Genomic DNA, 16905 nt, shown 5'->3' with positions numbered 1-16905 from the left:
GCGCGGCCCCGATTTGCTCCCTTTATTCATCCCCCCCGTCCATATCGTCATGGAAATGGAGCCCCGCACCATTTATGTCCATATCGTCATCTATTTATATTGTCCGTCTCCCCCTCTAGATGGTAAGCTCCTTGTGGGCAGGGAATGTGTCCGTGTTTTGCTACTGTATTCCCCCAAACGTTTAGTTCAGTGCTCTCCACACAGTGAGCACTCGATAAATACGATCGAACGAATGCAGGAGTGGATAGAGCGTGGGCCTGGGAGTCAGGAGGTCATGGGTTCTAATCCCGCCTCTGCTCTGTGTGACCTTGGGCAAATCACTTTTGAGAAGCAGCGCGGCTCAGTGGAAAGAGCACAGGCTTTGGAGTCAGGGGTCATGAGTTCGAATCCCAGCTCTGCCACTTGTCAGCTGGGGGACCGCGGGCAAGTCACTTAACTTCTCTGTGCCTCGGTTACCTCATCTGTAAAATGGGGATTGAGACTGTGAGCCCCACGTGGGACAACCTGCTTCCCCTGTGTCTACCCCAGCGCTTAGAACAGTGCTCTGCACGTCGTAAGTGCTTAACAAATGCCAACATTATTAAATCACTTCACTTCGTGGCTCAGTTACCTCATCTCCTAAATGGGGACTGAGACTGTGTCCAACCAGATTTGCTTGTCTCCGCCCCGGTGTTTTAGTGCAGTGTGTGGCAAAGAGTGAGCGCTTAACAAATGCCATTATTATTGTTAACGAATATCCGTAATTTATTTACGTTAATGTCCGTGTACCCCTCTAGAGTCCTTGTGGCGCGTGGCTTGGTGGAAAGAGCCCGGGCTTGGGAGTCAGAGGTCGTGAGTTCTAATCCCGACCCGGCCACTTCTCAGCTGCGTGACCTTGGGCAAGTCACTTAACTTCTCTGCGCCTCCGTTACCTCATCTGTACAATGGAGCTTAAGACTGTGAGTGGGGCAGGGAAGCAGCGTGGCCTAGTGGCAAGAGCCTGGGCTTGGGAGGATGTGGATTCATTCAATCGTATTTATTGAGCGCTTACTGTGTGCAGAGCGCTGGACTAGTGCTTGGAAAGTACAATTTGGCAACAGATAGAACCAACAACGGCAGAAGCAGCGTGGCTCAGGGGAAAGAGCCAGGGCTTGGGAGTCAGAGGTCACGGGTTCGACTCCCGGCTCGGCCACTTGGCAGCTGTGTGACTGTGAGCAAGTCACTTAACTTCTCTGTGCCTGTTACCTCAGCTGTAAAATGGGGATCAACTGTAAGCCTCACGTGGGGACAACCTGATTATCCTATATCTCCCCCAGCGCTTAGAACAGTGCTCTGCACACAGTAAGCGCTTAACAAACACCAACATTATTATTAAACCGCGGCTAAGTATGGCGTCGAAGGAAAGGGTGGGAAGGCCGCCGTCCTCGAATCCTTCAAGAGCGCCTGCGCCGCTCCACGTGACGGGGGCGGCTGTCCCCGGCCGCCCGCCCCTGACGTCACTTCCGGCCCCAGAGGACTCGCAAGATGGCGGCCCTGTTGTTGAGGTGACTTGACCCTGAGGGGGAGGTGGGGCTGGAGGGGGCACCCCCGGCGGTTTAGACGGGCGCTCTGTTTCCGGGGCGGTGGGTCGGGGAGGGGGAGAGGCTGGGGTTGGGCCGATCAAGTCGAAGGGGGATGGGGTATTTGCCAGGTTCCCCCGCCATCCCTCTCCACCCCTCTGTCCCCCTGGCGCGCTCCCGGGAGGTGTCTAGTGGCGTGCTTGCGTGCGAAGCAGTACGCGCGCGCTCCCGACGCGCGGGGGGTGGTTGTTACGGGCAACGGTGTCCTGAGGGGCTGCACGAAGCCTAGTGCGCAAGCGCGCGCATGCGCTCACCTCCCCCCCCCCCGTGACCTTTTCCCTCCTCTCCCAAGTCACTTCACTGCTCTGGGCCTCAGTTTCCTCATCTGTCAAATGGAGATGAAGACTGTGAGCCCCACGTGGCAACCTGATGACCTTCTAAGTACCCCAGCGCGCTTAGAACAGTGCTTGGCACATACTAAGCGCTTATCAAATGCCACCCCAGTGTGGCTCAGTAGAAAGAGCCCGGGCTTGTGAGTTAGAGGTCATGGGTTCAAATCCCTCCTCTGCCACTTTAATTCATTCATTCAATTCAACAGTATTCATTGAGCGCTTACTATGTGCAGAGCACTGTACTAAGCGCTTGGGATGAACCAGTCGGCAACAGATAGAGACGGTCCCTGCCGTTTGACGGGCTTACGATCTAATCGGGGGAGACGGACAGACGAGAACAATGGCAATAAATAGAGTCAAGGGGAAGAACATCTCGTAAAAAGAATGGCAACTAAATAGAATCAAGAATCTAGAATAGAATAGAATCACTTGTCAGCTGTGTGACTGTGGGCAAGTCACTTCACTTCTCTGGGCCTCAGTTACCCCATTAGTAAAATGGGGACGAAGACCGTGAGCCCCACGTGGGACAACCTTTCATTCATTCATTCATTAGTATTTATTGAGCGCTTACTATGTGCAGAGCACTGTACTAAGCGCTTGGGATGAACAAGTCGGCAACAGATAGAGACGGTCCCTGCCGTCTGACGGGCTTACGGTCTAATCGGGGGAGACGGACAGACGAGAACAATGGCAATAAATAGAGTCGAGGGGAAGAACGTCTCGTAAAAACAATGGCAACTAAATAGAATCGAGGCGATGTACAATTCATTAACAAAATAAATAGGGTAATGAAAATATATACAGTCGAGCGGACGAGTACAGTGCTGTGGGGATGGGAAGGGAGAGGTGGAGGAGCAGAGGGAAAAGGGGAAAAAGAGGGTGATCTCTAGCGCTTAGAACAGTGCGTTGCACATAGCGCTTAACAAATTCCATCATTATTATTATTACTCCAGCGCCTAGAACAGTGGCACATAGTAAGCGCTTAACAAATGCCATCGTTATTATTATTATTTGGGCTTTTCCAAATGGCCCGGCGGGCTCCGGCCAACGGACACCAATAATAATAACAAAAAATCAACCCCTCCCTCTGCGTCAAGCCCTGTTCCAATCGCTGGGGTAAGAATAGTAGTAATAAATGGTATTTGTTGTTGATGATGGCGTTTGTAAAGCGCTTACTATGTGCTGAGCGCTCTTCTAAGCGCTGGGGTAGATCCAGGATCATCAGGTTGTCCCACGTGGGGCTCCCAGTCTTCATCCCCATTTTATTCATTCATTAGATAGTATTTATTGAGCGCTTACTATGTGCAGAGCACCGTACTGAGCGCTTGGAATGTACAATTCGGCAACAGATAGAGACAGTCCCTGCCCAATGACGGGCTTACAGTCCAATCGGGGGAGACAGATGGACAAAAACAAGACAACATAATCACGATAAATAGAATCAAGGGGATGTACAGCTCATTAACAAAATAAATGAGGTAATCGAGGCACAGAGAAGTCAAGTGACTTGCCCAAAGCCACACAGCACCAAGCGCTGGGGTAGATACGAGGTAATCAGGTTGGACACGTGGGGCTCACAGTCTTCATCCCCCTTTTACAGAGGAGGGAACCGAGGCACAGAGAAGCGAAGTGACTTGCTCAAGGTCACACACCAGACAAGTGGCGGAGCTGGGATTAGAGTAATAATAATTATGGTATTTGTTAAGCGCTTACTATGTGCCAACCACTGTTCTAAGCGCTGGGGTAGATACAAGGTAATCAGGGTGTCCCACGTGGGGCTCACAGTCATAATCCCCATTTTACAGATGAGGTAACTGAGGCACAGAGAAGTGAGGTGTCTTGCCCAAAGTCTCACAGCAGGCAAGTGGAGCAGCCGGGATTAGAACGCACGACCTCTGACTCCCAGGCCCCTGCTCTGTTAAGCCACACCTCCTCCAAGAGGCCTTCCCTGACTAAACCCTCCTATCCTCGTCTCCCACGCTCTCCTGCGTCGCCCTGAATTGTTCCCTTACCGCCCTTACGCGTGTATCTGTAATTTCTTTATTTCTATAAATGTCTCTCTCCCCCATTAGACTGTAAGCTCCTTGTGGGTGGGGAGTGTGTCTGTTTATTGTCGTATTGTACTCTCCCAAATGCTCAGTACAGTGCTCCGCACACAGTAAGCACTTAATAAATACGACAGACCGAGCGCTCGGACAGTCCACGACCCACACGGGACTCACAGTCCCGGGGGGACGGCAGGCGCTTAATACACAGACGCTTAAGCAGCGTGGCTCAGTGGAAAGAGCACGGGCTTGGGAGTCAGAGGTCATGGGTTCGAATCCCGGCTCTGCCACTTGTCAGCTGGGTGACTGTGGGCGAGTCACTTCACTTCTCTGCCTCAGTTACCTCATCTGCAAAATGGGGATTGAGACAGTGAGCCCCACCTGGGCCAGAAACTGTCCAATCCAATCTGCTTGTGTCCACTCTGGTGCTTAGAACAGTGTTTGGCACATTATAAGTGTCTAACAAAAATCACAATTATTATTGGTATTATTATTATTATGTCTTGGGGCAAGACGGATTAACATCGCCTGCAGTGTAGATTGGATTTGGGGGGGGACTGGATTATCTGGGTGCCGCTGATGAGGGAGACGTAGTGGTCCTGAGCCCAGCCCCCCACCCCTCCCCTTGCCCGTCCAAGCCCTTCCCCGTTTGGGTGCCACTGTCTCCTTGCCCAAAGGCCCCTGACTTCTCTGTGCCTCAGTTACCCCAGCTGTAAAATGGGGATTAAGACGGTGAGCCCCCATGTGGGAGAGGGACTGTGTCCAACCTCATTAGCTTGTGTCCACCCCAGCGCTTGGAACCGTGCCTGGCACCTAGTAAGCGGTTAACAAATACCATTTAAAAAAAAAAAACCCAACCCACTCCCACCCTCCCCCCAGGTCTGTGGTGCCAAGAGCGCGGAAGCCATCGGCCACTGGTTGCCCTGCGTGGGCAGCCTGGTGTGTTGGGAGCCGTGTTGCCAGTTACCCACGCCGGGCCCACCGGGTGGTCAGGGCTGCTGCCTCGGCCCAGGGCGAGCACGGCATAGCGGTCAGAGCCCGGGCCTGGGAGTCAGAAGGTCATGGGTTCTAATCCCGGCTCCGCCACTTGTCTGCTGTGTGGCCTGGGGCAAGACACCTCACTTCTCTGGTCCCCGGTTCCCTCATCTGTTAAATGGAGATTGAGTCTGTGAACCCCACATGAGACGGGGACTGCGTCCTACCCGATTTGCTTGTATTCACCCCAGCGCTTAGTACGGTGCCTGGCACGTAGTAAGCGCTTAACAGATACAGTTATCATTGTTATTATTATCCGTTGCAGCGCAATCCCCCTAGGAGCTCAAAGCGCTTTCCAGACCATTAATTGATGGTATTTAATAGCAGCGTGGCTTAGTGGATAGAGCCCGGGCCTGGGAGTCAGAAGGATCCGGGTTCTAATTCTGGCCCCGCCACGTGTCTGCTGGATGACCTTGTTCAAGTCAGTTGACTTCTCCGGTCCTCAGTTGCCTCATCTGCCAAATGGGGATTGAGAATGTGAGCCCAATGTAGGACGGGGACGGTGTCCAATCTGCTTAGCTCGTATCTACCCCTGCCAGGAACGGGGCCTGGCACATAGTAAGCGCCCACCGGGTACCAGTTAGACCTCGGGGGCCACCTCCCCCCGGGGTCCCGACCAGCGGGCGAGGCCCGGGGCAACGGCAGCCGGGGCCCTGCGGCCCGAGGAGAGGGCAGAGAGGGCGACGGGGTCTCTGAAGCCCATTGTGTCTCCCGGGGAAGGTTAATCCGGCGTTGGAGTCCGACCGCGACAATAGAGAGAGAGAGAAGAGGGAGCGGGAGCGAGCCGTAGATTCCAGCCCACACGGCCAAGCCCGCGCGGGACTGTGAGCCGGCCCGGCGGCCGGAATGCCCCGGGACAGGGGAATCACAGTTCCATCCTGGAGCTCCGGAGACTTGTTCCCACTTGTTTCTCCCGCCGGGGGAGGGGTGAGGAGGGGGCCCGTGCAGCACAATGGCATTGTTTTCCCGCAAGGGAGTCGGACGGCGGGGGGCGTCGCCGGGCCCGAGTCCAGGGAGCCACCCAACGGGGAAGGCGGACCCCCCCCCCCCAAGACAATAATAATATAATAATAATCGTGGGGTTCGGGAAGCCCTTACCGCGTGCGGGGCTCTGTACTGAGCGCTGGGGTCGTTCCAAGCAAATCAGAGTGGATACAGTCCCTGTCCCATATGGGGCTCTCGGTCGTAATCCCCATTTTCCAGATGGAACTGAGGCCCAGAGAAGCGAAGTGTTCTCTCCCAAGGTCACACGGCAGACAAGTAGCGGAGCCGGGATTAGAACTCGGGTCCTCCTGCCTCTCGGGCCCGGGCCCTTTCCGTCAGGGCACGCTGCTGACGGAGGATTCGGTCGTCGGCGTCCGCCTGGGCGGTAGGAAGGAGTATCTTTTCCCCATCGAGGCAAAGGAGTCACTGGCCGAGCCCCAGCCTCAGCGGGGAGGCCGTGTCTCTTTCTGCAGCTCAGAGATCTCAGGGTTCCCTCCAAAGGAGAGATGCCGACCGTACCCGGTCTTGCGCCCCAAGGCTCCTTCCCTAATAATGATAATACTAATAATATTTAAGTGCTTACTGTGTGCCAGGTGGGTACAGGCAAGCCGGCTTGGACCCGGTCCCTATCCCCATTTTCCAGGTGAGGCCCAGAGAAGTGAAGTGACTTGCCCGAGGTCACCCAGCAGACGTGCAGAGTTAGAAGCCTTAACCTTCCGAGAAGCAGCGTGGCTTAGTGGAAAGAGTAGAGGCTCCGGAGTCAGAGGTCGTGGGTTCTAATCCCGGCTCCGCCCCTTGTCAGCCATGTGACCTTGGGCAAATCACTTCTCTGGGCCTCAGTTCCCTCGTCTGGAAAATGGGGATGAAGACCGTAACCCCCCACTTGGGACAACCGGATCACCTCGTGTCTACCCCGGTGCGCGGAACAGTGCTAGGCACATAGTAAGCGCTTAACAAATACCAACATTATTATTATTATTATTCTGGCCCCCAGACCGGGACTCTGTCCATTAGGCCACGCCGCTTCTCTATTCAGTGGTTCGATTGCTGGGCCCGGGCCCTTCCCGCCCTGAAAGAGCTGTTCCCGACTCACTGTCGGTCTCTTTGGTGGGTAGGTGTAGGGAGGAGGGTGGTGAATGTTACCCCCTCTCCCGGCCCCCCGAGTAGGACGTGGTTGGTGGAGGGTCTCTTGTCTCTCTCTCTTGCAGACACGCCGGTCGGCATTGCCTCCGCACCCACCTCAGCCCCCGCCTCTGCATCCGGAAGTAAGTTTCTGGTCCCCCTCGCCCGAGGTTCGAAACCCCCCGTTGGGTCTTCCACGGTGGGGGGGGGTGGCCAGGTGAGGAGGTGGAAACGTGTCCCAGCCCGCAGAGGGATGGTGGGCAGAGGGGACGGGCCGTGGAAACCGTTGCGGGGCCGGTTGGGCTATCGTCAAGGTGGAGTCCTGCCCCAGGGGAGTCAACGTGGGGGAGGGAGCCGGAAAGGGAGGGGTCAGCGGTCCCAGAATCGCCGGAACCTGGAAGGAGACTTCAGGAGGTCGTCCGATCCAGCCCCCTGCCTCTGAGCGGCGAGACCCCCTGAGCCACTCAGGTCTTATGATGGCCCCTTTCAAAAAAGGGAAAAGCACCCCCGCAGATCCTCCCCGTTCCTCGCCCCCCGCTCCCAACATCGCAGCCTCCCTCGGTCCCCTGCCCCGGGATTTGGGTAGTGCTCCCTCACGTCTAACCAGATTCCCTGCTGCTGCAGTCCAGACCGGTTTCCTCTTAAGTCCTCCGGTCACGGGGGACGACCGGGAACGACCGGTAATTGGTCTCAGTCAGTCAGTCTCCGGAGTGCTTACAGTGTGCAGAGGACTGTACTAACTGGACTGGACAACCGGGAACGACCGGTAATTGGTCTCAGTCAGTCAGTCTCCGGAGTGCTTACAGTGTGCAGAGGACTGTACTAAGCGCCTGGGGGGATATAACGGTCACTTTCCCCTGCCGACAGACAACGAGCTGACAGTCTAGAGGACTGGAAGGCCTCCTCAGATGAGCCCCTCAGGGGCTTGAAGACTCTGAATAGGCCCCTCCTCAGTCCCTACCCCTCTTCCTTCCCCCGCGGCTGGAGCATCCCCCCTCCGGCTTCCACTCTCCGGACTTTATCTCCGCACGATCATGCTATTCCGGCCCTCCTAAAACCGCATCTCCCTCAGAAGGCCGTCTCTAATTAATTTCTATCTTTATATGAATTACCATCTCCGCTTTATCCTCCGCCACTTCCTCTCCCCGGACCACTTAAGTGCTCCCCCTCGCCGAAGCACTAATGCGCCCGTCTCATAAACTCCACGTCCGTCTCCCCTGCTGGATGTCAGAGTCCCCGAGGGCACGGGACGGTGTGTCTTGTAACTGCCTCGACTTCTCCCAAGGGCCTGGTCCATTCGTCCCCGGACCCGGCAGGCTCTCAGACAGAACCGTCGATCGGTCCGTCACGGTCTGTGCCGGCCGCGTCCGCCTTCCCGATCTTGCCTTCCTGGCCGGGCGGATTCTTCGTCCCCGTCGGGGGCCATCTGGCCCGATTCCCGCTTCGCGGAACTCCGGGTCTCTGAAGGCTTAGCCAACTTGGCTCCCCGGCTCCGTCCCCTTCCTCGGCCCGAGTCCCTCAGCTCTGGGTCCCGTGTGAAGGGCAGCCTCGGGCTCCCGACGTCCTCCCCGGAGCCCGTTGGGCTGTGCGGGCCTCGAGGGCCTTTCGTTACGGGCTACTTCTGTTGTACCGTCTCTTCCGAGCGCTCGATCCGGTGCTCTGCACACAGTGAGCGCCCGGTAAATACCGCCGATCGATCGAGGACGTTCCTGAATCCCCGCTGCCGTCTCCCTGTTTGTCGTGAGTTCGGCCAGTGTAACTGGTTCCCGTGGGGAATTCCTTGGGGAAGGTCCGTCCTGTCCCGTCCCGACCCACCGATGAACCGAAGCCCCCCGGGGTGCGGCAGGTGGCCTTGGTTTTTCTGAAGCCCCATAAGAGCCTTCCTACTCTAAGCCAACCTCCCCCGCCGCCCCTTTTTTTAAGGGTATTTGTTAAGCACTTACTACAGTGCCAGACTCTGTACTAAGCAGCGGGATAGACGCAAGCTAATCAGAATGGACACGGTCCCTGTCCCACATGGGGCCCTCAGCCTGAATCCCTGTTTTCCAGATGAGGCCCAGAGAAGCGAAGCGTCTTGCCCAAGTTCACACGGCGTACAAGCGGTGGGGCCGGGATTAGAACCCAGCTCCTCCTGGCTCCCAGGCTGAGCTCCGGCCACTGGGCCGTACCGCTAAGGGGGCGGGGATCCCGGTTGGCCGATCTGGGTTAGAGAATCTGGGACGACCCCCGGCCTTGCCCGGTGCCTAGGGGTCATTTAAGAGGCCGTTGGAGTCTCTGGAGAGCTAGCGGCTGGGCCTGTGGCCCCCTTGAGCCTGGGGGTCCTCTGTCGATTCCTCCGCTTCCCCCGGTCCCCAAAGATCTGACTGACGGGAGAGTCACCCCCGCCCCCTCCCTGTGCCCTCTGGACGGTCCCGGGGCCTTAGCGGAGTCACGGAATCCAGCCTCCCTCCTGGATAGGGGCGAAGCCGCGCGGGGCAGTTGCCCGTGGGGCAACCGGGCAAGTGCACGTGGCCTGGTATTAGTGCCCCGTGCCCCCGCTACCCAGGAGGCCTATTCCAGGCTCATCCCCGAGTCCCTCCCGTCTTCCATCCATTCGGGGGTACTTACTGATCTCCTCCTGGGCCCTTGGGAGCGTCCAGTGGGGATAGCAAGCCCGGGCCCTGCCCCGGAGACGCTTACAGTGCTCTGGGGAAGGGCGCGGCAGTGGACCGTGCAGGTCCAGCGCCCAGGAGCAGACACTTGGGTAGGACTGGCAACGAGCGGGGAGAGGAGAGGGGCGATACCGGAGTTTGGGGTGGGAGGGGCTTCGGCGGCCCTCGGGCGGTTGCCGCCGGGGGTCACTCACCCCCCCCCGGCCCCCGTTCCCTTGCAGTGCCGTCCCCTTGGGCACGACGGCCAAGGAGGAGATGGAGCAGTTTTGGAAGAAGAACACCAGCTCGTCCCGCCCCTTGTCCCCCCATATCACCATCTACAGGTAAGAGCCTCGCCCGGGGACGGGATGGCGGTGGGTCAGGGGAGCTGGGCAGCAGCGGGGGATCGACTGACGGGGAGGGGGACAAGCCAGAGGCCTCCCCCTCCTCTTCGTTCACCGCCTTCCGGACCGGAGGGGGCAACAGAAAGAGTGAAACCCCCTCTGAGGCCTTTCCTGACCATCCCCTCCCAGCACACACCATTTTTTTCTTTTTAAAAAAAGGACTTGTGAAATGCTTACTTTGTATCGGGCACCGTCCTAAGCACTTGGGCGGATATAAGCCCATCAGATCGGACCCAGTCCCTGGCCCACTTGGCTCACAGTCTCAATCCCCATTTTACAGGTTGAGGCCCAGAGAAGCGAAGTGACTGGCCCAAGGTCACACGGCAGACAAGTGGCAGGGCCGGGATCAGAAGCCAGGTCCTCCTGACGCCCAGGCCCGGACTCTAGCCGCTGGGCCAGCTGCTTTCTCAGCTCGGGGGGGCTTCCAGGGGGATTGATCTGCTCCCAGAACGTCCCAGTCTTCCCATCGCTCCCGCCTACTAGAACCACTGCATTTAGCCGAGGAAGCAACTGCCCCTTGGTCCGGGCGACTTTACCAAGGAGCAGCAACGAGCCTCAGGCTGGGAGTGTGGGTTAATAATAATGATGGCATTTGTTAAGCTCTTACTCTGTGCCAAGCACTGTTCTGGGCGCTGGGAGAGATACCAGGTTATCAGGTGGTCCCATGTGGGGCTCCCAGGCTTCATCCTCATTTTCCAGATGAGGGAACCGAGGCCCAGAGAAGTGAGGTGACTTGCCCAAAGTCACACAGCTGGCGGAGCTGGGATCAGAACCCGGGTCCTCTGACTCCCAAGCCCGGGTTCTTTCCACTGAGCCACGCCGCTTCTCGGGGGATCGATCCACGGACCGAGAGCCGTGGGTGGGGACCCTCGGCTTGGAAACGGCCGGGTAGCCAGAGGCGGCGGCGAGATTTTGGGGGCGTCCCAAAGTCTGGGAGGAGATTTTGTGGCTGGGAGGAGAGAAGGTAGCGTGGCCTAATGGATAGAGCCCGGGCCGGGGAGTCGGAAGGACCTACGTTCTAATCCCGCCCAGCCACTTGTCTTTGGGTGACCTTGGGTAAGTCACTCTACTTCTGGTGACCTCAGTTCCCTCATCCGTAAATTGGGGATTAAGACTGTGAGCCCCAGGCGGGACAGAGACCCGATCAGCTCCTATCTACCCCCCGCGCTTAGAACAGTGCCTGTCGCCCAGTAAGCGCTTAACAAATACCAAATAAAACAAATTGGAGCAGGGTCATCCGAGGAGAAGGTGTTTGCATTGGAGGTGCGGGGTAGGAGGGCCAGAGTAGGAGGGCCCAGGGCCGGGCAAGTCTCCAGGCCGAACCCCAGCTTGGGCCGCACGTCCTCGCGGTCCAGGTGAGAGCTGCGGGGTCCCGCCCCGGCCCCACCGCGCCCGTCCCCTCAGGCCGCCCTCGGCGACCGGCTGCCGCCCCGGCCGGGGCGGGGTGACTCGACACCCCCACCTCCCGAAGTCGGGAAGGCCGCGGCTGTTTCCGGAGCTGGGTCTCTCCCGCCCGGGCACCGGACGCCCAGCGCTTCAGCGGCCGTCGGGCTCCCTAAGTCGGCCCAGCGTCCCCTCTCGCCGGGCCGGGATCGCTGCTCTGTGGGACCGGTGTCCGGGTCCACCTCCGTACATTCCTCAGGCCTTTCCGCGCTCCCCCTCCGTCGGATTCCGGGAATAATTCCCGGGACCGAAATAGGTCACCGGGCTCAGACGAGCGCACCCCGGATGACGAGCGGGGGCCGGGGTCGTGGGGGGTTTCAGCCCCGGGCCCCTGAGGGGTGGGTTCCGGAAAGGTTGGGAGGAGGCCGGGCGGGGGCCGTCGGGGGTAGGGACTCCCGAGGGCTCCCTGGCGGCCCGGCCCCGGCGGGTTCTGGGGGCCCGGCCTAGTCTTCTCCCCCAGGTTCCTTCCTTGGATAAATCGAGGCCCGGGTCGGGGGTCCCCCGGCCCCGCTCCCCCTCCATCGGTCCGTCCCCGTGTCTTTCTTCCCCTGTAGCTGGTCCCTGCCCATGGCGATGTCCATCACCCACCGCGGCACCGGCGTGGCCCTCAGTGCAGGTGCGTAGGCGGCGGCGGCTGGACGGGAAGAGAGCGGGGGTCACGGGGGGGTGGGGCCGGGGCTCCCCGACAGCATCCGGGCAGACTTTGCCCCCCCCCCCGGCCGGCGCCTTACCCGTAATGAGTAACCAGGCGGTTCAGAGTCCACGTGGGCGGCCTCTGGCCGCCCCCCGCGTGCCCCTGGGTGGGGGTGGGGTCACGGGGGGCCGGGAACCGTCAGCCCTCCCCGGGGTTAGGGGACCGGGAGGCCGCTCGGCCAGAGGGCCCAGGTCCGGCACGAGGGAGGCTCCCTCCCGTCTTTGGCCGGCGAAATCCAACAGGAGGGTAGGGGGCCGAGAGCCCGGGGGGGCTGGGAGCGAGATCTGTGCCGTCTCCCCCACCCTCCCATCTCCCCTCGCTTTTCCGGTTTCTGCCCCCCTCTCCTCCTCGGACTGGACTGGAGCCTCTTCCCGTTCCGAGGTTGGCTCTCTTTCTGGCTCTGGAGGACCCCGGGAGGAGACCCTTGGGCAGCCCACTGTGACTTTTCCTGGGTTCCTTCTCTTTCCTAAATTATTATTAGTAGTAGTAGTAGTATTATCAAAACACTGGGATAAGGGCTGGAGGAGATACAAATAATAATAATCATAATAATGGTAATAATCGTGATGTGAAGCGCTTACTCGGTGACAAGCAACGTACCTAATCCGTCGGTGGTAATTATTGAGCACTTATTAGGTGCAGAGCACTGACCTAAGCTCTTGGGACAAGTATAAGTGGAATTATAGTTGGTAGACACGTTCCCTGCCCACAGCGAGCTGACGGTCCAGAGGACTGGAGCGAGTGCGGGTTAATTCCTGTGCCGTAAAGGACTCACAGTCTAAGTTGAAAGGAGGACCGGTATTGAGTCCCCATTTGACAAATGAGGAAAGTGAAACCGGGAGAAATTAAGTGACTTGCCCGAGGTCCCGCAGCAGGCCGGTGGCAGAGACGGGATTAGAACCCAGGTCCTCTGACTTTGGCCCGCGCCCTCTCCATTAGGACCTTCCCCGCGTCCTCGCCGATGGCGTCGGTGGCCCCCGGCGGGCCCCCGGTGCTGACCGGTGGCCGGTGGGAGGGCCTGGCTGTCGCGTAGCGGGGAGGGGGAGAACGGTCAGGCCACCCCGGCAGACCTGGGAGTAGAGGGGAGCAGCTCAGCTTGGATCAGAGACCCCCCGCCTGTTCTCTCAGGAGCCAGGACTTCCCGGCCCAGGCCCGTATCGACCGTCGGAACCTCCGAGGGCCGTTGCCTGAGGAGCGACGAGGCCTAGTGGATAGAGCAACGGACCTGGGGGTCAGAAGGATCCGGGTTCTAATCCAGGCTCCGCCATTTGTCTGTCGGGTGTCCTCGGGCAGGTTGCTTCCCTTCTCCGTGCCTCAGTTTCCTCACCTGTAAAATAGGGATTAAGCCTGGGAGCCCTATGCGGGACAGGGACCGTGTCCAGCCCGACTGTTTCATATCTACCCCAGTGCCTGGCGCGTAGCGAGCGCTTAACGGATACCACGATGCTTATTATTATTGTGCACGCGCGTCAGGGGAGGATAGGCCGAGGGCTCGGCGTCCCCCGGGGTGGCCCCCGGGACCCGGCCGAGGGGGCGGGGGGCAGCCGTTGGGTGGACGCAGGTGCCAACCGGGCCGAAGGTCGGGTGCCGGGGGCCGCGGAGGGACCCTCTGAGGGTTGCGGGGGGTGTCTGCCCCTGACCCGGGGGGGGGTCTGGGAAGCCGGAGCCGACGCTGCCCGGCTCGACCGGTTGCGTTTTGGTGCTGAGAGTGTCCCCGTTGCTCCCTGAGACGGGAGGGGGGGGCTGGCATCGCTCTCCCCTCTTCCTGGAGAGACACGGGGCGGGGTCGGCACAGGTAGGGAAGGGAGCGTGTCCCGAGTTGTATGTTATTTATTAAACTCCCACTCTGTGCCAAGCACCGTACTAAGTGCCCCGTCCACCAGGGGCTCACGGTGTCCGATCTGATGGTCGTGACTCCGCGCCAGCGTTCCGTACGACGCCTGGCACCTTGTAAGCGCCCAGCGGATCGCACACTGTGATCATCGGGGAATGGTCTTCCCCTCTCCCCGCCCCCGATCTCCCCCCACCGCGGAGCGAGGCTCCGCTGCCTCCCCTGCTCCCAGCAGCCCCTGGGGCTCGCCGTCGGGTCCTGTGAGCTGTGCCCGGGAAGGGCTGGGACGGGCCCGCGGTGGAAACGGTGGGTGACGGTGGAGAGAGGGGAGCCCGCCGGGCATCGACCGCCCCGGGGGCTGCGTCTCCCCTCCCCTCCCGTCCCCCAGGCGTCTCCCTCTTCGGCCTGGCGGCCCTGCTGCTGCCCGGCTCCTTCGAGTCTCAGCTGGAGCTGGTGAAGTCGCTGAGCCTGGGCCCGGCGCTCATCCACACGGCCAAGTTCGCCCTGGCCTTCCCCTTCATGTACCACACCTGGAACGGGATCCGCCACCTGGTGAGCGGGGGCCGGGTGGCTGGGGGGGGGGAGGGGGACGCGCCCGGGGCCTGAGGGCCGCTCGGCTGAGCTCGGGAGGCTTCTGCTGGGAGCCGGCCCCCCCCCCCCACCTCCCTCTCTGATCCCCACAACTCCCTCGCTTTCGGTCACATCCACTCGGCGCCGCCCGCCCCCCACCCTCCCCGCCTCCCTTATATGAACCGCACGGCTTCCCCACTTCCCGACTGAGCCCACAGCTCCCTCAGACTCCCGGTCTGAGCTCCCCATCGCCCCCGTCCTTGCCCGATGCCCCCCGCGGCATCTCCTAGCGAACCCCACAACTCCTCCCGTTCCGTTTAAACTCCTCGCGGCTCCCGCGACTCCCTGCCCGGGGTCCGCGGCCTCCCCTCCCCTAAACGCTCCGCCCGAGTCGTGCCCGCCGCTCTCCGTCCTGAATCTGAGGGACGGACGCTCTCCCTCCCTCCCATTCGCTCACTCTCCCTCCCTCGCACGGACAACTCTGTGGCTCCCGTAAGAGGATTGCAGATCGGCCTCCGGGCGGACGTTTAATGGACCCAGAGATTTGCGAGGGCCGAATCCATCGGTGCTGTTACGAAATGCTCCCCCCTGGTTTGGGGGCAGCTCCTCCTCCCCCTCGCCCCCTCACTCCAGAAACCGTTTCCCCAAGAGGCGGCTCGCACCCCCGGACCCAACGCCCCTCCTCCAGGCCCGGGAGGGTGGGGGGAAGGGAAAGACCCCTCTCCGCCGCCCCCGCCGAGGTTTGGAAGCCCCCGCCCCGCTTGGCTTTCCGGAGTGCTGATCCCTGCCCCCGCACACACCCCGGCGCACGTGTGCACGCGCAGCCTTCCCTCGTTCCACCTCCCTCCCCTCTCCCCCGCTTCCCGTGGGCCCCGTGAGAGCCGTTTGTCGTCGGAAGCGCCCGGAGCCTTTCCAGAAACCTTCCGAACGGCTCCCGATTCCCGCTCGCGCCAGGCCCTCCCGGCTCTCCTCTTGCTCGGCCGCCCACCCGCCGCCGTTTGACCTCGGGTGGGGGGCTTCGATTCGGCCTTTCCTAACTTCCTGCCCCCCTCGCCCTCCCGGGCCAGTTTGGCCTCCGGGCTCGCGGCGGGAGGCGATTCCGGGCCGGGGAGAGGGGCTGGCGTCGCCATCTGCTTTCTCTCCTGAGTGGGGGCCGTGGGTGGGGGTGTGTGCCTGGGTGGGGTGTCGGGGTTGTGGGGAGAAGGGCGACTCCCCTCGAGAAGCTTCGACTGCATTCCCTGAACGCTCTCTCTCTCTCCCCCTTCCTCTCTCCTCCGCCCCGCGCCTCGCAGGTGTGGGACCTGGGGAAAGGCCTGAAGATCCCCCAGCTCCACCAGTCGGGAGTGGCCGTCCTGGTCCTCACTGTGCTGTCCTCCGTGGGGCTGGCCGCCCTGTGAGGCGGCCCCCCCCCCCCGGTCCCCCCGTCCCCCACCCCTCGGCCGGCAGCACCGCCCCCTCATCACGCTGCTGCTGCTGCTGCGTGCCCTCCGTCAGCCGGCTCCCCCCGCAAGACGGCCGAGACAATGTGCGTTCTGTGGCCGGCCGCCCCGGGGAGCGGGGAGGGGCGCGGCGCAGCGGGTGCCGGATCCCGTGCGTGGGCAGGCGGAGAAAGGCCAAGCTCGCCCCTCCGTCCTCCGGTTCAGAGAGGGAGCCGGGCCCCGCCTCACGGGGAGGACTGGGGTGCCTGGGGCCTGAGGGAGAGGCGTCCTCCCTCCCCCCGCCTTGCCACTTCTGGAAAAACGAGCTTCTTAATTCCTTGTTTTCCACTCCCTATCCCCTGGCCGCATTTCCCGTCATTAAACCAACAACAGCCTCCCTGCATCGCTCCGTGCCTCCTCGCGACCGGGTCCGCCGAGCCGAGAAGGGGAGGCCCAGGAGGACGGAGCTGGCCGAGGAGATGCGGGGGGTTTGGGTTTTGGGGAGAGGGGTGGGCCCCGCGGGTCCGCAGTGAGGATGGGGCCGGGGATCTGGGCAACAGCCGCGTGGACCTCCTGTGAGGGAGAAGGGCCGACGGAGAGGTCTTGTCCGCTGTCACAGAGGGGGTCGCTCTCCCCCAGCCCCGACCCCACATCGTGCCTCAGGAGGAAGGGGCCTCACGTCTCCTGGGGTCAGTGGACAGGGAGGGAGGGGTTGGAAACCTGACCTGGGACCTCGTCCTCCCCATCTGGGCCCCCACCCCACAACAATCCGGGGAGACGGGGTTAGATGGAGGGAAGC

The 16905-nt window shown here is 60.8% G+C and overlaps 1 protein-coding gene across 1 annotated transcript; it reads left to right on the top strand.

Moving 5' to 3' along the window:
- The first annotated feature begins 1503 nt into the window (after positions 1 to 1503).
- On the top strand, positions 1504 to 16504 carry SDHC (succinate dehydrogenase complex subunit C). The gene is made up of 6 exons (XM_029055168.1): positions 1504 to 1523; positions 7203 to 7259; positions 9989 to 10090; positions 12148 to 12209; positions 14507 to 14670; positions 15981 to 16504. The coding sequence occupies exons 1-6, from the start codon at positions 1504 to 1506 to the stop codon at positions 16083 to 16085; spliced, it is 510 nt and encodes a 169-aa protein (XP_028911001.1). The 3' UTR covers positions 16086 to 16504.
- The last annotated feature ends 401 nt before the right edge of the window (positions 16505 to 16905 follow it).

The sequence above is a fragment of the Ornithorhynchus anatinus genome, chromosome X5 (assembly GCF_004115215.2).
Source record: "Ornithorhynchus anatinus isolate Pmale09 chromosome X5, mOrnAna1.pri.v4, whole genome shotgun sequence".
NCBI classification, from domain to species: domain Eukaryota; kingdom Metazoa; phylum Chordata; class Mammalia; order Monotremata; family Ornithorhynchidae; genus Ornithorhynchus; species Ornithorhynchus anatinus.
This window is presented reverse-complemented; position numbering and strand designations above follow the sequence as displayed.